The sequence below is a fragment of the Phoxinus phoxinus genome, assembly GCF_949152265.1.
Source record: "Phoxinus phoxinus genome assembly, chromosome: 2".
Taxonomy (NCBI): domain Eukaryota; kingdom Metazoa; phylum Chordata; class Actinopteri; order Cypriniformes; family Leuciscidae; genus Phoxinus; species Phoxinus phoxinus.
Window position 1 is genome coordinate 2,022,468 of NC_136877.1, and position 26,961 is coordinate 2,049,428.

Below are 26,961 nucleotides of genomic sequence, written 5' to 3' on the forward strand. Positions count from 1 at the left end.
ACTATGGAGATATTTTATATGTGCATACTTCTGCACAGAATTTGCATATGATTGACACAGCTTATCATACTTCATTGAGGTTTATTACAAATTGCAAAGCGCTGACTCACCACTGTGAGCTATACTCTCGGGTTGGATGGCCTCCTCTAGCCACCCGAAGGCTATGTCAACACTTTCACTTTGGTACACAGCATAAGTATTTGGTATATGGCAATTCTTGGTCTGCTGCCAAGCTACCTATGTGTTATCATACAGAAAAGCAATGGGCTTTTTTATGCTCTCTGTGCCAAAGACTCGTACGGAAATGAGAAAGAAGGCATTTCTGTATTCTGCACCTTCAGCATGGAATACGTTACAAAAGTACTTAAAACTCAGTGAATTAATCTTGCTAAATGCATTTCAATCCAAAATGAAAGACGTAGAGTCAGATGCCTTAATATGTAAATGTTTTTAGAGTTTTTATACCCAAGGTCAAAGGCGATACTAACATAGAGAGGCCGAGGTCAACGGTAGGGCAGGGGGTGTGGCAAGGTCAAGAGGTCAAGGTTATTATTATAGGGCCATCAATCATTTTGACACTTGCAGGGGCATATATACTACTTATTGTAAAGTGTAACCAAACTAGATTTATTTAGGCCTATCTATTTATTTATTGTTTTTTACATGTAAAGTCAGTGTCTATATACACTCTAAAAAATGCTGGGTTGTTTCAACCCAATTTTGGGTAAAATATGGACAAACCCAGCCGTTGGGTTAAATTTTTACATTACATTTTTAACCCAACATTTGGGTTTGTCCATATTTTACCCAAAATTGGGTTAAAAACAACCCAGCATTTTTTAGTGTTGGCACACATGAATATACACAGAAGTATGATTTATTATTATTATAATTATTATTATTTTTTTGGACAAGTCTGAGAATAAATATAGCATACAATGATGGGTGTTGAACTTAGCAATCATTCGGACGGTAGTTGTTTCTCTTGTGGACGTCTGTAAAAATAAAGATTAAACCGCATAAAACTCATGCATTGCGGATGGTGATTTATTCACGGAGAGTTTTGTGATCATACGAACCCGGGAACGCGTTTCTCACGTGCTCAGTCGCACGATTGTCTGTTGTAAATAAACTGTCATATGCTTGAATAATAATAATACATTTATATTTAATAATAATATCCTACATATTATTTGATTGCTTAAATATACTGTTTAAAAATAGAAAAAATAGACACGCTGTAGTTCTCTCTTGCATTTTAACTCTCAAAATGATTAATGTCAATTAAAAAGTGGAAATTAGCTTTTTTACAATAGGTGATCATAAAACTGCTTGGTTTACGTTTTTTATGTTTATAACTATATATAATAGGCTACATATTTTCCCTTTACAGTAGTCATTTTCACTATTCTTCACTTTTATATGAATTATATTATTAAGAAGGTACATTTTAAGTAGTAAGTGTAATTAGTAGCAAGTAGTAAGCTTGTCTGTACCACAGGAATACCTTAACATTTATACCTGTTTTTTTCTATGAGTTCAGACATTTTTGTATATATGCAGGTATGCAGGTATGCACATGACATTTCTGACAGATCAAACCCACATTATAATGTCACAGGAGGCGGAGAGTAGCGCCGGAAGTGAACTTCATATAAAGGTGCTTCTTGGATCCAGAGTTTGTACATCTTTCATTCAGGCAAAATGTTGACCTACAAGGTGATCGTTTCTACTAGTAGACAGATTATCGCTGAGAAAACGAACAGCATTTTCCTGACGCTGATAAACTCAAAGGATCAGAGCAGTGACAGAGTCCTGGTCAACAAATCCTTTCTCGGTGGTTTTGGCATTTTTGAAAGGGTAAGACCTTTAAAGACTTGATTAATTTTTATTTCTAGTAATTATTATTTTTTTTATTTCCATTATTATATAGGATACATTCTTGGTCAAATGTTTGGAAACATTACTATTTTTAATGTTTTTGTTAAGTCTCTTATGCTCGCGAAGGCTGCATTTATTTGGTCAAAGGTAACAGTATTAGTATTAGCCTATGTGAAATTACAATTTAAAATAAGGGTTTTGCTTTTAAAATACTACGTATAATTTATTCCTGTGATCAACAATTTTCAGCATCATTACTTCAGTCTTCAGCGTCACATGATCCTTCAGAAATCGATCTAATAGGCTATGCTGATTTACTATACATTTTAGAAACAGTTTAATATTTTAAACTGTTTTCAGGATTCATTGATGAATAAAAAAGTAAAGAAGAACAGCATTTATTTAAAATAGAAAGCTTTTGTAATGATGTGCCCATTTTATTCTAGCTTCATGCTTTATTCTTTTTTAATCAACACATGGATGTGGGTAAATTTCATTAAAAAAAAATGTGTGCAAAAAATAAATAAATTCTGAGGACACCAAACAGTCCTAAAGCTCGTCATGGGTCGACATTTCATTCAGTAACATTCTGTGTGTGTGTGTGTGTGTGTGTGTGTGTGTGTGTGTGTGTGTGTGTGTGTGTGTGTGTGTGTGTAAAATAGTTTATAATCTTCCCCTCCGCGGCAATGTTAGAGGAAGTTTTCCCAGGACCAATATTCCCTGTTCTCTCCATCTAGAATTTCCCTCCCCCTTTTTAAAACCATACAAAAATGATTTACTGTCCACAGGTGTGCTCAAGTCAATGTTTGTCAGGACAGGGTTCGTCAGGTTGTAATCATTACAGTAATATTAGTGGTGACCCAAAGAATATTGCAAACTTTTGAGAAAATTTTCCCAACGCTGTCTCACGACCAATTCGCATGAATTCATTCTAATTTGGCAATTCATAAAATATGTACTATTTAGCAATGCCTCCGACTAAAAGGCTTCAGTCATTGGACAAAACGGCATCGCGCCTCGAAAAAGCACGTTTGCACGTGCTTTTAAAAAAAAAGTTAGATGACATATTTCAATTAGCTAGCTTGTATGTTTGTAAACAATTGTGAAATTAAAGCATTCTTTCGAGCTATGAACAGCGTACATGTGGCGCCACATGGGGAGGGGCAGTGCGAACCTCCAAACTCCACCTGAGTCCGTTTCGCCCGATGCCTTTATGTCTGAGTCCGTTTCGCCCGATGCCTTTATGTCTGAGTCCATTTCGCCCGATGCCTTTATGTCTGAGTCCGTTTCGCCCGATGCCTTTATGTCTGATGCTTTTTTGTCTGAGTCCGTTTCGCCCGATGCCTTTATGTCTGATGCCGTTTCGCCCGATGCCTTTATGTCTGAGTCCGTTTCGCCCGATGCCTTTATGTCTGATGCCGTTTCGCCCGATGCCTTTATGTCTGATGCCGTTTCGCCCGATGCCTTTATGTCCGATGCTGTTTCGACCGATGCCTTTATGTCTGATGTCGTTTCGTCCGATGCCTTTTAGTCTGAGTCCGTTTCGCCCGATGCCTTTATGTCTGATGCTTTAAATTGACTGGCGCTTGCGTTTGCACACAAAACATATGAAACCGGCTTGTTTTAATCAGCGTGTTCCTCAATCCTCAACGGCTCCAAGCAGAGATTGCACGTCAGAAAACGTGTGTGTGTGTGTGTGTGTGTGTGTTCATCTCAGCCTCATTGGTCTGTCACTGCTCGTCAATGTCAGAATATTTGAAATGACCAATCAAATCATAATATCGCGAGCGGGCGGGGGCGCCGTGAGCGCTGAGCGAGCAGGAACGAGTAGTGAGTTGTCCTTTGTCGATAAAGATGGATAAAGTAAAAAAGCTTTCTGGGCTAAAAATAGAAAAAGAAAGAGAGAAAAATGAGATGGCATTGATGCGCCATATATATATATATATATATATATATATATATATATATATATATATATATTTATTATTATTATTATTATTATATTTTTTTTTGTCTTAATAGCCCATAAAACTCGTACATCGGAGACCCGTTAGTTTTTTTTATTTGTATTAATTGGCGATGCTGGGTTAGTGCCGGTGTAATCCATTGGTCAAAAAAAAAGTCAGTGTTAGTGTTTTTTTCTGACATTTTTCGTGAAACACGTACATCAGCGGCCCATTGACACTGGGCTGAACCAATCACATCTTTAATGTAAAGTATAGAAATTAGTACAAAACTAATTATGAAAGTTTCCTTTATTTTGCAGTGTATTTGTTTTACAATATATGGCTATTACTATAATGGGATTAATATTATAACTATTATTATATAGTAGTGTAATGTAGACAGACACATCTAAAAGAGGTTCGCATTTTTCTTAATTTAATTTGCACACTGAATATGCGTTGGAGCTTTTAATTTTGAACTCTCAAAGTGCACCAGATTGATGAATTTAATATTAAAAAGCTCAACATTTTCTTATGGGGGCATGCCCCCGAACCCCCCCAGAGGGACAGAGTTCAATTTCATTAATAAGTAGGTACTTATTTAATCTGTTAACTCTCACTCGTTCCTCACTCATTATATTGGACACTTTTTTTCTTTGTTTTTTGTTGTTGTTTGTTTGTTTGTTTGGGGGGTGGGGGGCGCCTAATTTGTTGCTGTTTTTTACTATTTTTTAAAAATACTATTTTATTGTTGCGAGCCAAACGTTGAATGGAAAGGATGTATTACTTTATGTATTAAAGTACACTAACAGTTGCAAGGTTGTGAATGCATTTGTCAACTATTTTTTTGACGCATTTAACCCCAAAAGTTTCTGAAAACTAAAATATGGTCACCCTAGAAACAGTCCTAAAGCTCATCCTGGGTCAACATTTCATTCAGTAACATTAGACCGTTGTGCTGTTTAGTGTTGATAATGATCGCGTTATTTTATACATTAATTCTAATATTTGCAATATTAGAACTCGAATATTCTCGAATAGACTCAGGTCTTCGTTCAAGTTTCATTTGTTTACTGAAAGTTCTTGCACACAAAACAGAAAATAAACAATGAATAAACTCTTTCTTTCGTTATTTGAGGAAGTGCGCAATTCTTAAAGGCGCTAAAGACAGTTCCAATACTAAAACAGAGCAAACCATTACAACTTAAACTGGGGGGTGTTCAACGAATGTACATAAATAACATGAACCTAAACTATACTTAAACATTTAAGCCTTTTGTGTTAAATTTTAATTATTTCAATTATGACTCTTACATCCCCAGCCCCTAATAGTATAGGCAGGCAAACTATATCAATTACAAAACTTGATTATCTAGTCTAGAGCCATAAGTCTTGAGTATTTGAAGTAACGCTTCCATTTAATCTAGTCAGACAGCTTCTTCTAGATAAACATTGTCAACAATAAGAATTGACATTAAAATGAAAGAAAAGACGGATTCACATAACTAATAACGCCCCAGTCAAGTCAAATAAATGAAAATAAAAGTGTCTAAAACACTCGAAACAACATCGGAGATCATAAGTGTAACGTCTCGGTTACGTATGTAACCCTCGTTCCCTGAAGGAGGGAACGGAGACGTATGTCGTGACCGACAAATAGGAATCTCGCTAGAGAGGCCAATCTACTTCGAGTGAAACTTAACAAGCCAATACACATTGGCGTGCAATCATTTGCATCAGCTGCGCAGCCTCGCAGCGCGGGTATATAACGAGCAGCTGGTGATTGCACTGTAGCTTTTTACTTCGGAGCCAAGCACTTCAATGCTTATCTGCAAGAGTGTGAACTTCTACAAAGCCTCTTCTTTGGATCACTTGCACGTGGGCATTGAACACGCGGAGGCAGCGTTCGCGGATGAGTCATGTACCAATTGTGGGATGATGACCATCTCGGAGCTTCGGTCGAGACTCTTGTCCCTGCAAAGGGGCGGAGTCCCCGTGCCTCTGCCTCGATCCAATCCTCCTCAGAGGCTTGCTTCGGGTAGTGGCGCGGGAGACCTGAGGATTACGGTGAGCGTGCTTTCTTCGGGGAACCAACCCCCTAGGGACCCTCACCCCTCTCATGCTCCGCAGCCAGTTGAGCCGCAAACGGAACGTGCTGGACCATCCACGAGGTGTGTACCAGTCGTTTCCTTGGGGGCTCCCTGCGACGATCAGATGTCGATCGCTGCATCGGAGGGTGGGTCAGACCTCTCCGCGGATGACGACTCGGCGCCGCTGCCCCCTTCGGGTGGGTCAGCGGTGCCCGAGACGGACCCGGAGATGATGGCCATGCTTCCCCGGGCCGCCAACAGGGTCGGGCTCGTGTGGAACCCTCCACCGTGTCCCGAACCCTCGAGGTTGGACGACTGGTATCGGGATGGCACGTGCTGGTTCTCAGCAACCCACCCCAGTGCCTTTCTTCCCGGAGGTGCATGAGGAGCTCACTGGGACATGGACGGCACCTTTTACTGCCAGAAACCGTTCCGGTGGCTCCTCCTCCCTCACCACCCTTGATGGCGGGGCAGCTAAGGGATACACGCGTGTCCCGCCAGTGGAGCGAGCTGTTGCTATGCAACTGTGCCCTAACTCCACTTGGCGTGGAGAACCGTGTCTTCCTTCCCGGGCCTGTAAATACTCGTCGGACCTAACCGGCAAGGCTTACAAGGCCTGTGGGGAAGCTGCCTGAGAATAATAGTATTATAGTATAGTATAGAATAAAAGATGTTTGCAGAACACATTATAACACTGTTAAATGGAATTACTCAAGTAATCTTACTATTAAATCTTAAGTAAGATTAATACATATTATATGTTAACTAGAATTGACATTAAACTAACTTGATATTTATTATTTAATTTGCTTGGGAAGAGTTAGCTTTCTTTACTTTTAGTCGATTATTAACTTAACTTCAGTTTTCTATTTGCAAAAATAAGGCAATCGGTTTCCAAACTTCTCGTCGGTCAGTAAACTGAACTTGTTAGAATTTACAGTGTAGCAATATTTACATATGGTTTACCAGTTTATTGTCCTAAATATCACAAATCTAAAAGGTGTACATCATACCTGACACCTAGATGAACAATGTACAGTTGGTTTTATGACATTAAGTCATTGTCTTCAAATGCTAATGAGCTTTAAATACTGTCATATTTTGTATATGATCCCATAAAGTAGTGAAATGCATAGCAAAATTTACGTATGATTTAACATTTTATTGTCATAAATATCAAAAATCTAAAAGGTGTGTATCATGCTTGATACCTAGATGAACAATGTACAGTTGGTTTTATGACTGTAAGTCATTGTCTTAAAATGCTATTGAATTTAGAAACGTTTAAGTCGCATGCAAGTTTAGAGACGGTCCCTAAATACACGAATATCGAACGTCAATTCAACTTCATGCCAGTATATAATGTGTCTTTAAAGGAGTTCTCCTTCGACATCTGTGTGAAGAAGGACTTTGGAGACATTATCCAGGTGAAACTTGAGAAAAAGAAACACTTGGTCAATTTTCAGTGGTTTTGTGGGGATATCAAAGTGAAAACACCCTCTGGAAAATGCTTCGAGTTCCCCGGTCAGCGCTGGATTGAAGACACAAATGAAGTCATTATCCACGAAGGCACTGGTACGTGCATTTTAAATGAAGCATTCTTTTTTTTACATTTTAAAGTTGAGTTGTTCAGTTGTTATTGAATCATTTCTTAAATGCTGTCTTTTCTATGTGTACAATGTGTGCTATATATTTCTTTGTGCATTCATTTAGCTCGATTGCCTCAGAATGACACCGAATTGCTTAGAGAGAAAAGACGAGAAGCACTGGAATATAGACAGAAAAAATTCAGGTTTGAAGAAACAATTACATTCTTGAACAATATTCATTTGTTGCAGTTTTTTCTTTATTCCTCCATAGATACAGTTCAGTTCAGTGTGTGTGTAACCCCTCCACCCGGGTCCTTCTCACCCCGCTCCCGTGCCGGTCTTGAACCCGGGTCTCCAGCATGAGAGTCAGGCGCTCTAATAAGGAGGCTAAAGACTGAAGCCTATTGAGATCAGAGGAGTGAGGTTTACTCGCACAGCAACTACTGGCTGGCCACCGTTACACTTGACACAATAATTTGTACGAATTTCATGAGTTGCCCAATTCGTACGAATTACCTACCCCTGACCCCGCCCCTAAACCTATAACCATCACGTGGGTTTAGACAAACCGTACACGAGGTCGTAAGAATTTGTATGAATTAGGCAGCTTTTAATCACTCGTACGAATTTGTATGAATTGGTCGTGAGATAGCATTGCATACCTACAGTATGTTGTCATATACAGGGGTGGCTGGCCAATAGAGGGTGAAAGTAAAAGTAGAAATTGGGATTTAGCACTCATTAGCATGAAGAACAAATATAGGCTGTGCATGGAGATCGATATAAGATTCAAACTCTCTTCGATACAAAGACATAGCCTACCCTGTGTGAGTTAGGGCTGTGACTGTCAATATTCCTCTAAAATACTATTCGAATTCCATTCCTTATTTTATTTAATATTCAAATAATATTTGAATATTAAATGCTCAAATTCATCCTATTATTAATATTTACGACATTACACAGGCTTATGGATCGTCAATGCCACTATAGCATTTGGTTGTTGTTACACGTCCTGTCCACTAGAGGGACAGCTAACATTACAATAAACATTTAAAAATGGGTGATCGCGTTTTTTTATTAACATTAAAAACAGCGGAACAAAATAAATGACTTTAATTTGGCAACTTTAGTGGACATTTTTCCACTGATCAGTTGTCTGATGTTGTGTCAGAGTTTCACAACTCTGTCAGTGATTGTTGCGCAGCTAGGAATCGTGTACCATTGGCTCAAGCTCGTGAATAAAATCTTTAAATCCAGACCCCTGCGTGATGTTGATCGGTCTCATATCTTTACAGATAAACCGTGTCAGTTTGTCTGCAATATCCATTTGGCAGACAGCTGGTAAGCCCCGTGATGAAGAGAGAGGCAGAAAAGAAGTCATTCTTGGCTGTTTTAGCAGCGGTTCCTTGGACAGATCACCTAGCTTGTCAGGGATAGCGTTGTCAGATGTGCCCTAACCCCTCATTTACACTGCATACCTGTGCGGCGTATTACGGCTCCGACATGGTTTTATTCCGTCCTCCATGCGGTGACAACTCACACCAGGAGCATTTCAGAAGCCAAGCGACTGGATGCGCGAGACCACGTGATTTGCCTGTCCGACGTGTTTTTTCTTGATTTTGGGGTTTCTAGCTTACAGTCAATGGTTTCTACCAAGAATATATTGGTGTGCAATACAATTGGGAGTCTGCAAATGGTGTTTATTTTGAAATTGACAGGGTTGTTTTACTTAATTTCCGGTGCGACTTGGACGCACGTCCGTCAAAAATAGACTTGGCGCCTATATTTAGCGAAGCGGCGCGGAGAGCCGCTTCTGGGAAGCTTCTGAAACACGCCGCGTCGCGGCCGGTGTAAACACAAGCATTGACTAGAATGGGCGCGATCAGCTCCGGTAGCCGTGTCGCAGCAATGGTGTCGTTCACGGCCCGCGTCGTGAAGCGCCAGTTTCGGCGTCTGGTCTATTTTTTGCGCGAGCCGGGAGTGATCCGCGTCAATTTTAATATTAAAATACCGCGAGAACACACAAACAAACAGGGAAACAGCGAGAGAGAGAGAGGCAGGCAGGAGTAGATAAGTGAAAATGGATGATGTCAAATGTCTCGCACTGAGAAACAGGAAGAGGAAAATAAATGTAATAAATTTGAAGAGAGGATTTATATTTCAACAGTATATCTACACTACTGTCTACCATATTCTCTCTCTGGCTGCGTGTGTGTCTCGACAACGGATTAATAAAAGAAGTGTACAAACTTCTTGGTTACAGAAACATGGTGTATTCATTTTATGAGGTTATTTACTTACCCATGATGTAAAAAATAGCTCTGAATAAACAACAACTGAGCAGAAGCGCTTGTCGACCTCCGCGAAGAATACGCGTCTGGTGTGAACAGGCATGCGCCGGACCGCGCGTGATTTTCCGTTCCGCGCCGCTTCCGCGTCCGGTGTGAACCCAGGCGCTCTTGACGCGCAAATGGACACAAAGTGGTCAAGCGTATAACTAGACGCGGCAGGCGCGAATTTGACGCGCTTTTCGCGTCCGGTATTTGTGCTTTTCCCATTTATGGTTTGAAATCCAAACACCTTCTACACATCGCTTCTCAAATTGTCAGGAGTACGGTGATCTCCGTACTCCGTTTCCGTGGAGACATAGCTCGCCGCCATTATTGACAGTACGATGCAGCGTGGATAACGTGCACAATTGAGTTACGATTCAAAAACTGTATTGTTTATCAGACGAAACAAAATAATTTAATTTTCACATGCGTGTGTAAGCCAAGTTGGCGAGAAAGGAAAGATTGCATATAATAAAAAATAATAATAAAAAAGCAATATTCGAATAGTAACTTCAGCATTCGAATAGTATTGATTTTTTAAATATTAGAATTATATTCGAATTTCAGAATTCGTTCCAACAGCCCTAGTGCGAGTTGTGTTTAATGTTGATCACATTATATGAAGATCCAAACGATTGCAGATGTGACATTAAAACAACTTAACAGTTCAACAAACGAAATATGAATATAAGTGATGTTCATTTTGAACACAGTTGTCATTGTCAGTATTTTTACAACAAAATAATAGCTCCAACGAAAGCCACAGCAGTGTTTGTGAACGAATCATTATAGTCAATGATTCATTCATAAATACAGCCACTTGCTTCGTTACCGAATGAATAACTCGATGACTCGCCACGTACTGGCGGTTTTGATTTAATATTTAAAAGCATCACTTCGTTTGTACCATCATTGCATTTTTCTCAATTGAACTTTTTTTTTAAATTTAAAGCATAAAAAATGAACTAGAAAAAATCGATTTAAAGGTATAGCGGAGCATTTTCTTTTTCCGGGTGGGTAGCCTATACTATTGGTCCACCTAAGTGTCAATCATTCTGGTGATATGTTTACGTAAGGCCGTCGTACGTGCTCATCCCTATTCGCTTTCTGGTGTATTATGTGTGATGAGTTACGTTTCAGCCATTCCTTTGAAAATGGCTGAGGGTCGAAAGAGAAAAAATTTATACGAAGTGTATGATAAGAAGAGAAAGGCCGCAGAATATAGAAACAAGACCAGAGTGATTTTGGGTGAATATTTCACATGCTGGCGTGCGCTAAAAGCACATTTTGGGCTTCCCACTGATGCCGCAGTCGCGAGGATTCTACTAGACAGGTAAAGTTTGTCATGCTATTTGGAGAAATCCATTTAAAATCACTGCTAGTAAAAGTTAATGTAAGCGTTCCCTCTCGGGTGCAAATAGAGTGTTGCGCATGTGCATTTTTAAAAAAATTGGAGAGGGCGGGTCTTTTCTAAAATTAGGAAAGATCCTCCGCTATACCTTTAAGGGGGCAAATTATGGGGGTACGCAGAAGCATGTTAAAAGCCTCATGGGGTAGCCTACAACTGTAAAACGTTTGAGAACCACTGGGACTGGGTTAAGGAATATAACAAAATTAAAATCAACATCAAAGCACAATACACATACCAAGGGCAGAAAGTAGGCCTAATATACAGAGGTCACTTACAAAGTTAGGTTAAAGATACAAACAAAGAGGGATTCAAACAAATAGCATATCTCCCATGGTTATCAGACTATTGAAACCGACTGAATATGACTCAGCCCCACCTAAGATATTTTTCATTAGCCGCCACTGTATACTTAGGTCCGTAGCAGCAGTGTGTGTGTGTGTCACACTTATGTTATTTTTCTTGTTAAAGCCGGAAGGAGGAGCCCTCAGGATTCCCTATGTGCACCGAGAGTCTTCCTCCAGAAGTTCGGTTCGATGCAGCAAAAAACTTTGAGTTTAATTTAAATGGCATGAAAGTGTAAGTTTGTCATGGCCACAGTCCTTGTTGGTTTGATACTGAGATTTTCCTCAGTTCTCCAGAATGAAATTCGTGCAAATAGTGTTCATGTCTATAATTATACAGTATGCACTCTTTTTCAGGATTGTGGGAACCGTTGTTGACAAATTTAAAGTTTACTTTCAGTCCTGGAAAGACGTGACTGATTTTGAAAAGATATTGGATGGTTTTGATATCAACAACACTCTACTAGGTTTGTTTCTTCATTTAAACAAACACTTAATATCCAAAATCACAGTTGATTTTGGATTCACAGTTGTGAGAACTAAATTTTCCCCCTTGAAATCTGGACAGAGAACGTGATGCAAGACTGGAGAAAGGATTACATGTTCGGCTATCAGTTTTTGAATGGCTGCAATCCTGTCATGATCAAGAAGTGCACGGAGATTCCAGACAAGTTTCCAGTCACACATGAGATGGTGAAGGGCTTTCTGGAGAGAGGTGTCACTCTACAAGAGGAAATAAAGGTCAGAAACATTAAGACATAAATCACTTCAACAGTCGGTCAGTTATCCAATTCAAGACTGACTTGCTTGAATTCTGACATCCTTCACATAATTTAGTTTACATAAATGACTCAAATCAATATTAATTTAACCCATGAACTACTTATAATCTTTACACCTGTGTACACGTTTACAGGCAGGAAACATCTACATAGTGGATTATGAAATACTGAAGGGAGTGCCAACATCCAGCAATCTGGTCTTTTTGACTGCACCGCTCTGCCTGCTGTACAAGAACAGATTGGACCAAATTGTGCCAATTGCCATTCAGGTATCTGTCCCATATATAATCAGTATCAAATGAAAACATAAATTAAAATTGAAAATGCTTTAGCTGTGAATGTACTCACTGAAGTAACAATGTCTTGCTTGGCTTTATTATTTCTAAATCAGCTCAGTCAAACCCCAGGGGAAAAGAGCCCAATCTTTCTTCCGAGTGATAATGAATATGATTGGATGCTTGCCAAGATGTGGGTGAAATCTGCCGACTTCCATGTACACCAGTTGGTCACGCACCTTCTCAAGACACATCTGACATCAGAGGTTTTTGAAATGGCCATATACAGACAGCTCTCTAAAGTCCATCCTGTATACAAGGTACATGTCTCTCAATACTCAGACAGACATGACATTTAGATTCAGGACTAAACTGAAGATTGTGGTTTCACATATGTCAATTTATTGATGAAGGGTTACTGGTTCTGATATCCTTGCCTTTTTGTCATCCATAGTTTAACCACTTTTGCTGTTTCAGGTTATGCTTTTAAATCAGTTTTTATGATTGAATGCACGTTTAAATGCTTCTTACAGTTACTGAGACCTCATGTTCGTTTCACAATGGCAATCAATGCAGCGGCCCGTGGAAAACTCATCAGTGAAAACGGGGTCATCAGCCAGGTAGCTTTACACCTAATTTAATATATACACACATAAACAGCATATTCCATCAAAGCGATTCTATTCATATTTGATTATTTAGTCTTTGTCAGACCTAAGTAGTTCCTAAATTTGCCAAATACAAAAAAAAAAAAAAAAACTCCATAATAAAACTTCACCCATAAACCCCTAGATGGTCACTTGAGTAGGCTAAATAAGTGCTGAAAATATTTAGGCAAAATATTAACTGAATTCTTGATATCCACAGATTAGTAGCCTCACTACAAATGGGACAAATGAAGTGATTAAAAGGGCCATGGAGACTTTAACCTACAAGTCCCTGTGCTTCCCTGAGACCATAGAAGATCGAGGAATGAAAGATGTGCCCAAGTACTATTATAGAGATGATGGCATGATGATCTGGGAGGCAATACACAAGTAGGTGTAGCAACAGTTCAGATCATGTACTACAAGTGCAAAAGTACAAATTACTCCACATACACTCCAATGAAAAGTTATTAACATTAATTTGTTTTCATTAATCTTTTTGATCTTCCTGTAGTTTTGTGTCTGCTGTGGTCGAAATCTACTATGACAGCGATGAGGCCGTTCAAGAAGATGTGGAGATTCAAGGATTTGTTGAGGATTGTCGCTCTGGCATGAATAATTTACACAGTGAGAACAGGTTTAACTTATCAAAGGCCTTGTTTACACCTGATCAATCGGATCACAAGAGGATGACGCTAAATACAGGTGTAAATGGGGTCTAAATGTTTTGAGCTTGTCCACTTTCGACCACTTCCAGAGGTAGTCAAAACGCATTTGACCGGATTGTTTTCATAGTGTGGAAGCTCATGTCGTCGAATGCATTCGAACAATCACTAAAAAAACGCCTACTCTCTGCCTACTGGCCAATCATTTTATGGGCAATGTGGAATTGTTATTGATTCTTTTAGATTGAGACCAGTTACTGAAAGTGGAGTTTTTAAATGTATTAGTGAAATAAAAATAGATAAGGCACCTGGGATTGACAATATTCCAGCAAAAATGTTTTAGGGACTCTGCTAGACTAATTGCTCCTTTTGTATTATATATGCTAAATTTATAAATTGAACAAGGAAAAATACCAAGTGATTTTAAATGTGTTAGAGTTATACTATTATATAAAAAGGGTTGTAAGTTAAATATGGTTAATTATAGGCCTATTTCTATTAAATGGAATGGAAAAAAATAGTCTATGACCAGATAAAATATTAGTAAAAGCAATATTGTTTGAATTACAGTCAGGCTTTAGGTCTTTACATTCAACTGAAACTTGTATATTATATATGACTGGCAAAATAAGGAATAGCGGTCTATCCATGGCGGCCATGGTGGCTACGGAGAGGCATCTCTGGAAAAACCTGGCTGACATCGGGGAGAAGGAGAAAATGGGCCAGTTTCCCCTTCTGAGCTTCTTGGCACATCAGTCGATGCGGAGGCTCGCTCCACGGCTTTTAAGACCTTTATACGCCTTAAACAACAAAAGGGGGCGGGCCCGTCCTTGTCTGAGGAGTGGAAGTGAGACCAGAAGGTGAACACCGCCTCTCGCGCTATCCCTCCTTCAAGGTGTAGAGCGTGGAGGAGGCATGAAGCCAGACAGAGAAGAGAAGATCTCAGGAGAGTAATCCAGAGTAATCTCTCTGAGCGTTCTAGAGTCCCATGGGCTAAATAACATCTGCCTCCTTACCTCTCCATGTGTTATGCCCTTTCACTATGAGTGCCTTCTTCTCGTTATGTCAATTTTCCTTTCAGGCCCCTGCTTTTTAGTTGGCAGTTTTGTCAAGTTCTTAAGCTTCCTTTGAGCCTTCTTGGCTTCTGCTTTTATAAAAACTGCTCCTCAGAGCTCCGCCTGGGGCAGCATTGAGCTGTTAGGTACACTACTTGCTTCCTTGATGGGGTAACAATGTTGAGTTGTGAAGCTCTCTTGAGCCTCCTCGGGTGCTTTTTTGATAAGTGTTACTTGGCTTTGCGTCTCTAAGAGAATTGTACATTTAGGGTTGCGCTCCCCGGAGCTCTATCCCTTTATGCACTTCCGAGTTGTAGCTGCCCTGAGTACCGAACGCAGTTAGGCCTCTTCTCATCTTAGAGAGTCGGCATATTGAGGCCTCCATTCTCAGAACCAGATTTGGCCAGTAATGCTGAGTTGTAGGCTCCTGAGCCTCCTTTGGTGCATCTGGGTTGGGAGTGGTCACTGCTTTTGAGCTAGAGAGTTGTTAGGCCTCCTCTCGCTATAGAGAGCAGTTCTATTAGAGGCCTCCACTCTTCTGGGCTCCACCCATTATTGTGTGAGGCTGCTAGCCCTGTTATGTAGCTTCCTTGACAGGCGTAGGACATAGTGTATTCCTCCTATGAGCTCAGACATGATTAGGCTCTCTGTGAGCCTCCTTTGCCATTGTGAGCGTTGTTAGGCCTCCTCTCGCTAGAAAGACTTATCTTACTAAGGCCTCCGCTCCCTTGAGCTCCACTAGGATAGCAATTGCGGGTTGTAAGCTATCTGTGAGCCTCCTTGCAAGATATCCTGAGGGTGGGGCTTAGTTAGGCCTCCTCTTGGTTTAAAGAGGTCTCCGCCCCTAGAGCTCGACCAGTCAGTTTGCCAAGTTGTTAGGCACTCGTTGAGCCTTCTTGGATACTAAGAGCGTTGTCAAGCCTCCTCTCGCTAGAGATAGTTATCTTTATTTAGGCCTGCGCTTACCAGAGCTCCGCTAGGATAGCAATTGCGAGTGGTAGGCTCTGTGAGCCTCCTTGCAAGATGTCCTGAGCGTGGGGCGTTGTTGGGCCTCCTCTTGATTTAGAAAGTCGTGATACTGAGGTCTCCGCTCCTAGAGCTTGGCTAGACAGTCAGGTAGTATGCTGGGTCGGCTACTGCCCTCAGTGTGGAGTGTTGCTAGGCCTCCTCTCATTAAAAGAGTTATTGTATTGAGGCCTCCGTTCTTGAACAGCTTTGGTCTATGATCGTGTTGCTGGGGTGGACCTTAGGGATGAGGACTCCTTTGAGTCCTCTGACTTAGCTCAGGCAATAGGGCAATCATCCCTTCAGCATGGCGGCGTGGGTATCCCGTTCCCTTTAATGTCCTCTAGAAGATGCAGAGTGAGATCCCTTTCAAAAGGGAACGTATCAGGTTACGCATGTAACCGAGCTTCCCTGAGAAGAGGAGCAAGACTCTGCATCCCTTTGCCATGCTTCTAGTATTCCTGTCAGGCCTAATTACAACTAGGCAAGGCAAGGCAAGCCAAGGTTATTTATATAGCACATTTCATACACAATGGTAATTCAAAGTGCTTTACATAGTGTACAACTAGCGTAAAAACAAGTTAGCAATGCTAGAATATGTTGTGTATGCGCGTGAGGGCGCCGATGTGATCACTGGAAATTTGTCCTTCTAAGAGAGGAAACTGTTACTCTGTAATTTATGGTCAAACAGACAGAAGCAAGACATCATTCAAAACTGTAAATCTTTTGTAAAATAAAGAAAACAAGCAGGATGCCACTCTCTGCTGCCTCGGTTTCCTTTGTGGATACACTAAACCAAATTTTTCTTTCGTTTTGTTAATCTGTAATTTAAGTGAAATATGTGTCTTGTTTAGGGCTATATGTTGCATATTACCTAACATTCATTTTCACTTAAATGTAGGCCTACTACTTCACGGTTGGTGACGTATCCTTGGAAAAACTAACGTCAGCATATTGCCATTGCGACTTACCAATGATGATGACTTGACAGCTGAGCGTGGGCATTTACTCAAGTTGGATGCATCAATATCCCATTTGCATAGGCCGTACTATTTGAATCCGTGATTGGTTGACTGCCAAATTAAAATATTAAACAGAACAATAAAATAACTTTATTAACCGGTTAATGGCCATTTCAAATAAGCGTATCTGTTCAGAATGATTAAATTTGATTTGCGTTTCTGGTTTTGTTCCTGTCAAATTTTTTTTTTTTCAGTTTTCGTTCCTTGAACCGGTCCGGAGCCCTGCATAAAGGACAATTCCGGTGAAAAATTAAGCTAGGGGTAATTAACACATGGTTACCGAGTCGATCGTTCTCTTATATGCGTTCTCATGATAACTGAATGTAAAGAGTTTTACCTCTAAAAACAGATTAGCTTATAATGCTAGTATATGGGGCATAGGATAAGTAAAAGTAAATCGCTAGTTAATAACACTAACAAAATAGCCTCACACTAACACGGTAGCATAATGAGGGTCCCTACATGCAAACCGAAGCATTGAGAACTTTGTAAGTGTATAGACAGTTTAATAAGAAGATACTTTATAAAGACAGTACATTACGTGTATATAGGCTAGTCGAGTCACGAACGCCGTGCTAAGTGAGCTGGTAAATAGGAATTACGTTTGTGAAATCTAACGTTCGTGGCTCGACTAGTCGAGACTGTTTTCCACGATGGCTCCTGCCTGTATACGCGTAATGTACTGTCTTTATAAAGTATCTTCTTATTAAACTGTCTGTACACTTACAAAGTTAGAGCAGAAATAAAAGCTGCTGCTCTCTGTATGTTTTTCCGTTGTCTCCGGTCGTGTTCAAATGTAATTTAAGCAAGCTTATTTCGTCCATTAGATCGATAGATCTGATAAAGCCCATACAATTACCCACCCTTGAAAAATTAGGACAGAAGTGGTTGAAAGTGGATAAAAGAGACGGATTAAAACACCAGGTGTAAACGGGAACGTGTCTCCATTAACTACTTGTGATCCAATCAAGCAAAACATCTTTATACCAGGAGTAAACAGGGCCAAAATATCAGTGTTGGTCTGTGCAAGCATGCATGATTGTTTGTATTCTTGTATATTCTATATGCATCTTTGTGTGTTTCAAGTCACCCTTAAATGTGTGCACAAGTTAAATGCGTACTGCCATTGTTTTCAGAGTTTCCAGAGTCTCTGAAAACTCGAGAGGAGTTAGTCAAGTACCTGACCGTTGTGATATTCAACGCTTCAGCACAACATGCTGCTGTCAACTTTGGACAGGTGAGATTACACTACATTACACACAACAAGAGCATCAAAATTAAAAAATCTGGATAATATATATAAGCTAATATCTGAGTAAACTTTTATGTTCCAGTTTGACTGGTATGGCTGGATCCCCAACAGTCCTTCCACCATGCGCAAGCCGCCTCCAGAACAGAAGGGCACAGTGGATATGCAGTTTATCATGGATAGTCTGCCTGATCGTACATGTTCCAGCCTGGTTCTAGGAACAACTTGGGCCCTCAGTCGATTCCAGAAGAACGAGGTTTGATGTCTGATTTGGATAGAGAACATGGCAGCAGTCTAGTCTAAATCAATGTGAAAAAGAATTAACCTGTAACTAGCCAACTCTATCTCACGACCAATTCGTACAAATTCGTACGATTTGTCTAAACCCCAGTGACGGTTAGGTTTAGGGGTGGAGTCAGCGGTAGGTCATTCGTATGAATTGGGCAACTCGTGAAATATGTACGATTTAGCAAAAATCGTACCAATTCGTACGAGTGAGGTCATATGAATTTGTACCAATTAGCCACCTCGTAAAATTCGTACGAATGATTGTGTCCCTTCCCACTTTTATAGTCCCACTTTAAAAAGTCATCATGTTTGGGCAGTAACAGAATATTTATCTATTCACTTAATGGTGTTACGCATTTAAAATGTTACATTTTAGGTGCTCTGATCTGCTATAGTCCAGTATAAGTCATAATAATAACTGCGCTGTTGATTGCACACCTCAATTTTAGTGTGCTTGCAAAGAACAGGGCAGCAAAAAACTGAGAATGAAATTTCTACTGGTACACTAAATATATAATGTGCCAAATTCACACTTTTATATCCACACATTTTAAAATTCAAAACCGTGTTAAATAAGTAATTCATATGTTACAAATTACATTTTGCGCAATGTATTCTGTAGTCCAATACATTTCTTCCAATCCTAACAGGCAAGCTTTTGCTCTTCTATAATGTCAGTAAATGGACGTCCTGCGTGTTTGGATAGATTTAAACTTAATGATCTAAAAGTTAGAGAAGTTATATTTATCTTGTTTCTGGAGCACATATAACAGTGACAATTAGTTTATGTTTTGATTAAAGGAGAACTCCGGTCAATTTTAACATTGAGCTCAATTTTTTGTAAATTTGGAGTGCTGTCAATACAGAGAACAACGACAAAAATCGGTGTTGCCTACACAGTGTTATCCTATTTTTAAAATGTGCACCCTATTGACTTGAATGGGGCAAATTTTAAACCTGCTTTTCTCTTATCATCCTTGATGTGTCATTACAAGTGCCCAGCCATGTTGAGTGATTCCTTCAGAGTGAACACGGTGAATCTGACTGCATTAGATGTGAAAGATATTAATAAAAATTATGTTAATTCAACAAGCGCACAGACCTGTATTTAGTTCCTGTTTTCGGGTCGAAGTCCAAAGTAGTCGATTGTCAAATTCACGCGCATAGGTTTAGTTACCTATGATCACGCGCGTGAACTCGACAATCGACTACTGTGGACTTCGACCGAAAACAGGAACTAAATACAGGTCTGTGCGCTTGTTGAATTAACATCATTTTAACACGGTGTAGGCAACACCGATTTTTGTCGTTGTTCTCTGTATTGACAGCACTCCAAATTTACTAAAAATTGAGCTCAATGTTAAAATTGACCGGAGTTCTCCTTTAAGGTCACAGACGGGAGAGTAAGAAAACAGTTCCCAGTATTGTTATTATGTAGTAAAATTAGAAAGAGTTCTGTTCACTCACACTGATGTTATCAGCTCTCTGTAACAAATGTCCACCTTCAACTTAAAAACTAATTGGCTGTACAACTCATATCAACTCATTGTTTAAAAAAATTGTTGAATCTTTTACAACTTATAAAATTAAGTTGAAATTGGTTAAATTAATGGAAAAATATATGACTTATTGATCATGTAATTTTTTACAGTGGTGTAATCAGCTTCTCTCTGTTCAGCTGAATTTAAAAAGCATTTGCACTGATTCTGATCTCTGCTGATCTGCAGTTCTTAATCATGTTACCGCATTGTAACGAGGTTCAATGTGAAAATGCAGGGAAGGAAGAAGACAGGGGTCGGCGTAACTGGGACACTCGTTTATTTAAGTCCAAAGTTCAAAAAGAAAAGTGCGCACAGAGCGCGTCCACTATGCGTTCAGCACAGCAAAAATAAATCATAAATCCAGATTCTCTCAATGTGAATTCTCCCAGTTTCAGCAGCATCAGACGAGGTCCCAGTCCAACTCTCTCTCTCACTCTCTCAATCCCGCCGGCTTATATCCGGTCTCTCCACGCCAATTACTGCAATCAGACACAGGTGTTCATCATCTGCACTTGACCTACTTACTCACCGCTCGGCTCCCTCCTCTCTCTCCCGCTACAGACTTCGCAAAACCACGCCCCCCTCGCCACATACCCCCACCGCCCGACTCAGGCCGGGGAGCCATCTGGCCTGCAGCCTCCCCCCCCCCTCCTCCTGGAGAGAAAGTCGGCTACAGCCATCTGTACACCCGGCCTGTGGATCACCTGGAACTTAAAAGGCTGTAAAGCTAGATACCAACGAGTGATCCGCGCGTTGGTATCCTTCATGCGGTGGAGCCACTGCAGGGGACCGTGGTCCGAACAGAGGGTGAACTCCCGCCCCAGGTGGTAATAGCGGAGGGTGAGAACGGCCCATCTGATGGCCAAACACTCCTTCTCTATGGTGCTGTACATCGTCTCTCTCTTAGAGAGCTTTCGACTGATATGCAGCACCGGCCGCTCTTCACCCTCCACCTCCTGGGACAGGACCGCTCCCATCCCTCTGTCCGACGCGTCTGTCTGTAGGATAAAAGGGAGAGAAAAGTCAGGAGCATGCAAGAGCGGTCCGCCACACAGAGCAGCCTTTATCTGAGTAAAAGCCTGCTGACACTGCTCCGTCCACTGAACCGTATCTGGCACTTCCTTTTTAGTTAGATCAGTCAGCGGGCTAGCGATGTCCGAATAGTTAGGTACAAACCTTCTGTAATATCCCGCCAGCCCCAGAAACTGTCTAACCTCCTTTTTGGTCTTAGGTCTTGGACAGGTCGCAACTGCTGCTGTCTTGTCAATTTGGGGACGCACCTGTCCATGACCCAAGTGGAAGCCCAGATATCTAACTTCCACACGCCCAACTGCACACTTCTTTGGGTTGGCCGTGAGCCCAGCTCTCCTCAGCGTCTTCAGGACAGCCCGCAAATGCTGCATATGACGCTGCCAATCCCCACTATAGATGATGATATCATCCAGGTAGGCAGCGGCATATGCAGCATGCGGCCGGAGAATTCTGTCCATCAGACGCTGAAAGGTCGCCGTTGCCCCGAACAAGCCGAAAGGAAGAGTAACAAATTGGTGTAATCCAAACAGCGTTGTGAAAGCTGTTTTTTCTTTGGACATAGGAGATAAGGGGATCTGCCAATATCCCTTTGTTAAATCCAGTGTCGAGTAAAATCGAGCAGTACCTAGCCGATCAAGCAATTCGTCAACCCTTGGCATTGGATAAGCGTCGAATTTCGACACAGCATTCACCTTACGATAGTCCACACAGAACCGGATCGAGGCGTCGGTTTTAGGTACTAAAACTATCGGGCTCGCCCAATCACTGTTGGACTCTTCTATTACTCCCATGTCTAGCATTGCCTCTAATTCGCTTTGAACCACCTTTTTTTTGTGTTCCTGCAAGCGATACGGCCGGCTGCGTACAACCATGCCCGGCTTGGTCTCAACGTGGTGCTGAATGAGGTCCGTTCGACCAGGCAGGGGCGAGAACACATCAGCAAACTCTGCTTGTACTTTTTTTACATCAGCGAGCTGGGAGGGTGAGAAGTGGTCTCCACCAGGGGCCAGGGCGAGGGATTGAGTTTTGAAACTCGCTTCTGGACCGAGATCCTCCTCTCCGCTCACCACCGTCGCCAGCATCACTGATTCTACCTCAGACCATTTTTTTTAACAGGTTGAGGTGATATACTTGATGTGCTCCACCCCTATCTGTTCGAATGACCTCATAGTTGAGATCCCCAATTCGCCGTGTGACCTCGAAGGGTCCTTGCCACTTGGCGAGTAACTTTGAACTAGAAGTAGGGAGTAATACAAGCACTTTATCTCCCGGTGAAAATTGACGAAGTTTAGCCCCCCTGTTGTACAGCCGACTCTGTTTGTCCTGTGCCTGCAACAAATTCTCCATTGACAGCCGCCCCAACGTGTGGAGTTTTGTTCTCAGATCCAGGACATACTGAATTTCGTTTTTACTATTAGAAGGTCCGTCCTCCCAAGTCTCCCTAAGGACGTCCAACACCCCACGGGGCTGACGTCCATAGAGAAGCTCGAAGGGGGAAAACCCCGTGGAGGCTTGCGGGACCTCCCGTACAGCGAACAAGAGGGGTTCTAACCACTTATCCGAATTTTTGGCGTCTTCCTGTACGAAATTTCGAATCATGGTTTTCAACGTGCGGTTAAACCGTTTGACCAGTCCGTCCGTTTGTGGGTGATAGACGCTGGTTCGAATCGATTTAATGCCCAATAATTCATAAAGTTCGCGAATTGTACGTGACATAAACGCCGTGCCTTGGTCGGTGAGAATCTCTTTTGGGATTCCCACCCGGGAGATTAGTTGAAACAGTGCGCTCGCAACACTCTTTGCGGAAATGGTGCGAAGCGGCACTGCTTCAGGATACCGCGTTGCATAATCCACCAGGACTAGAGCAAAGCGGTGTCCCCGTGCTGACCGTTCTAATGGCCCGATGAGGTCCATACCAATTCGCTCGAAGGGGACCTGCATTAACGGCAGCGGGCACAACGGTGCTTTTGGGTTGGCCGGTGGATTCACCAACTGACATTCGCGACAAGACGCGCACCACTTGCGCACATTCTCGTGAATGCCCGGCCAGAAAAACCGGGCCATGAGACGGTTACGTGTCGCTGCTTGTCCTAAATGCCCAGCCATTGGATTACAGTGAGCCACCTGAAAAAGCATTTCCCGGTGGCTTTTAGGTACTAATAACTGAGTTGTATCCTGTTTTGATTGGGTGTCTTGGGTCACCCGATACAACTTATCTTTTATAATTGTGAAATAAGGATAGGAGAGTGGTTGGTCAGGGTGGAGAAGCTGGCCGTCGATAGAACGGACCTGATCAAAAGCATGTTTCAGCGTTTCATCCTGAGACTGCTCCAGGGGAAAATCATCGCGCTCCGTAAGGATGGTTCTTTCCAGAGCGCTCTGTTCCCCTGAACCAGCTCCCAGAGATCCCGTGTCAGCTTCGCCCACCTGAGCAACCGCCTCCTTCCTCTTGTCTCTTTTGGACCAAGAGGCATCCGCACACAAAACCCCCAATAATTAATTAAATGCTGGCCAGTTGGTACCCAAAATTAGCGGATGCCGGAGATGCGGATTAATTGCCACCTCTACTCTATGCTTTTGTCCCCTGAATTGAATTTCCACAGGCATTATCGGATAATTCATCACCTCCCCGTGCACACACCGTACCTTAACCATGCGGCTGTTATCCAATGCCCTAGGTTGAATCAGGCTTTGATGGATGGAGGTTTGGTTACAACCTGAATCCACCAAAGCCTGATATGTACCCCCCTTGATACTTACTGGTATCTGGTACAGGCCAGCCTGATCGGGGGCAGCTTGTGGCGCATCGGGGACCCGGATCAGCGTCCCCACCTCCATCACTGGACACCGATCAATAAAGTGACCCGGATCCCCACAGCGCCAACAAGCCGGCCCAGACTTTCCCGCCGCCCGAGTGGCAGGAAGCAGGTCAAGAGATTGGCGTGGAGCGAGCGGTGGAGCAGCCGGTGAAGTGAAGGGTCCAGTAGGGGAGCCCCCTCCCCTGGGAGGAGCCCTGGGCAGTGGCACTGGATCCGCTGCCGTCCCTGTTCTCCATCGGGGAGCTGGCCTCGGCATAAGCCCCACACGAGACCTGGGAGGAGGGACAGGTTTAGAGAGGGGACATGAGAGAGAGGGGGGAGAGAGAGAGAGGGAGAGAGAGAAGCAGATGGCAGGGGTTCGCCGACCCCTGGGTACGCCACCATCTGATCCTCTGCCAGCTGGATGGCCTGGTTCAGCGACGTCGGGCGGTGGCACTGGACCCACTGCGCGGTCTTCCTCGGAAGCCGCGCCACGAACTGCTCCAGTACCACTCGGTCGACGATTTCCTCAACGTCGCTTCCGTCGGCCATCAGCCATTTGCGGCATGAGTCCCGGAGCTGTTGTGCCATGATGAAGGGCCGGCCGGACTCTTCGAGGCTCAGGGTCCTGAACCTCTGGCGATGTTGTTCTGGGGTCCGGCCGACCCGCTGGAGGATTGCACGTTTCAGATCTTTATAGTCCAGGAGGTTCTGGACTGGCAGTTGGTGTGCGGCTACTTGTGCTTCTCCGGAAAGCAGAGGGATGAGCTGCATTGGCCAGTCCTCGGAGGGCCATCCCCGGTCCTCCGCGGACCTCTCGAAGAGATCTATAAACGCCTCCGGGTCATCCTGGGGTCCCATTTTGTTGAGGGGCAACGGCAAAGTTGAATCCTTAACAGGGGAGGGGATGGCCCGAACCTCCCGGTCTACCCAGCTCCGGAACAGCTCGCGGTCTTCATGTTGAGCTCAGAGGAGCGCTTCAAATCTCCTGTCCTGCTCCTCCTTAATAGCAAGCAGATGTTGGTGCTGGTCCTGGTGAAGACCGGCGAGCGATGTTATAATGTCCGCAAACGGCGTGGCTGGCGGGGTCTGCATGGCGGCGGCGATCTTCTTCCCTCCCGGGTTTCGGCACCAGTGTAACGAGGTTCAATGTGAAAATGCAGGGAAGGAAGAAGACAGGGGTCGGCGTAACTGGGACACTCGTTTATTTAAGTCCAAAGTTCAAAAAGAAAAGTGCGCACAGAGCGCGTCCACTATGCGTTCAGCACAGCAAAAATAAATCATAAATCCAGATTCTCTCAATGTGAATTCTCCCAGTTTCAGCAGCATCAGACGAGGTCCCAGTCCAACTCTCTCTCTCACTCTCTCAATCCCGCCGGCTTATATCCGGTCTCTCCACGCCAATTACTGCAATCAGACACAGGTGTTCATCATCTGCACTTGACCTACTTACTCACCGCTCGGCTCCCTCCTCTCTCTCCCGCTACAGACTTCGCAAAACCACACCCCCCTCGCCACACGCATTATTTTACAAGTTATTTAAAGAAACATGGCAAATAAAAATGCTCTGCAATGTCAGACTTCATTCCGAGAATCATATCATTCAGCTTTCTCCTTTTCGAGGAAAATCGTGCTTTTAATGAAAATCCCCAATTCTTTGTTTGTTTTATAAGCTTGTCTGAGTGATTGACAGAAATGAAGGGGGCGGAGCTTAGAGGAGGGTCAGTTTACCTTGTAAAAAGAAAGAAAGATGTTGTTCTGCTTTCTGAAGAACTTACTTTTCTCCCCCAGCATTACTTAGGCATGTATCCATTGACGCGCTTCACAGAGGAACCAGTGAAGGAAGCCATCAAGACTTTCCGCAAGAAACTAGAGGAGGTGACCAACACCATCAAGAGCCGGAATAAGGGATTAGCATTTGATTATGGTTATTTGTCCCCAGACAAAATCCCCAACAGTGTTGCAATTTGAAAAGATATTTTGCCAGGCCTATATATAGGGTTTACGGCCAATATGTGCTTGACATAGAAGAGAAAAGCTCTACTTCAAATATGAAGTATTGTATTGTATTGTATTAAATCACAGAGCATTCTGCCTTTTGAGTCTATTTATAGACATTATGTTTTATTAACTCTTCTTGTATTTTACTCTGTTAATGGGAAATAAATTACTTTTGTAATGCCATCGGTGCATGTATGTATGTTATCTGAGGGGTGATTGTGGGTCTGGTTATTATGCTTTAAAGAGTTATTATATTGGTGTAAACTTGCATATTCATAAAGCCATACTACGGTATTCATTTACTTATCTTTTGATTCATTTATTAATATTATTTATTATTCTGATGATCTATTGTTTGTAGTATATTTTTGCTAATCATTTGACTTATTTTTTTTACCTTACAGATTTTGAGTTGATTATATTGTATACACATGTAAGATGTTTCATGAATGCTGTAAATGAAATGTTTTAAGATTGTGAATATCTCTGACAGCACTTCAAGTGGTTGTTACATTTGCAGTTCTCTCTAGAGAGAGGAACGAGTACTGCGTTGTCGTAGCAACGCATTGGGGAAAATCCTTTTCCACGAGAATACTGAAGCAAAAATTATCCTTAATTTTGTATCAATGTAAAACGCATTTCCACAGCATACAGACCTAGGCGAGACAGCTCGCGCGCCTATTGGCTGCTGTGCGGCAAATGCTTAAGCCAATCGAGCGAGCCCTTGAGTGACGTCACGGGCTTATGAACTCTGATTTTTAAAGCGAAAACAACCAGAGCGCATACACCGAGGTTACCTAGGTTACGTTAGTAACCGAGTACGTTCTCTTACGAGAGATACTCTCTGTAAAGAATACTGTAAAGAAAATCCATTCAATTTATGTTAATAAAAAAACAGCAGCTTTGGTTGCGAGAAATTTACTGTAAAAAAAAAAATACTGTATACGGTAACAACATTTTAGGTTTTACAGACTTAACCTACATTTACAGTAAATAAACATATTTAA

At 42.2% G+C, this 26,961-nt stretch overlaps 1 protein-coding gene across 1 annotated transcript; it reads left to right on the top strand.

Annotated features, from left to right (window-relative positions):
* Nucleotides 1–6,379: 6,379 nt before the first annotated feature.
* LOC306994483 (polyunsaturated fatty acid 5-lipoxygenase-like) lies at nt 6,380–26,111 on the top strand (the record flags this gene model as incomplete). Its single annotated transcript, XM_079605006.1, has 14 exons — nt 6,380–6,493; nt 7,294–7,492; nt 7,631–7,709; nt 11,722–11,829; nt 11,952–12,061; nt 12,163–12,335; nt 12,511–12,645; nt 12,768–12,971; nt 13,185–13,271; nt 13,519–13,688; nt 13,813–13,925; nt 18,182–18,282; nt 18,380–18,550; nt 25,745–26,111. 14 exons carry the CDS (start codon nt 6,380–6,382, stop codon nt 25,922–25,924), a joined length of 1,944 nt encoding a protein of 647 aa, XP_079461132.1. The 3' UTR covers nt 25,925–26,111.
* Between the last annotated feature and the right edge of the window lie 850 nt (nt 26,112–26,961).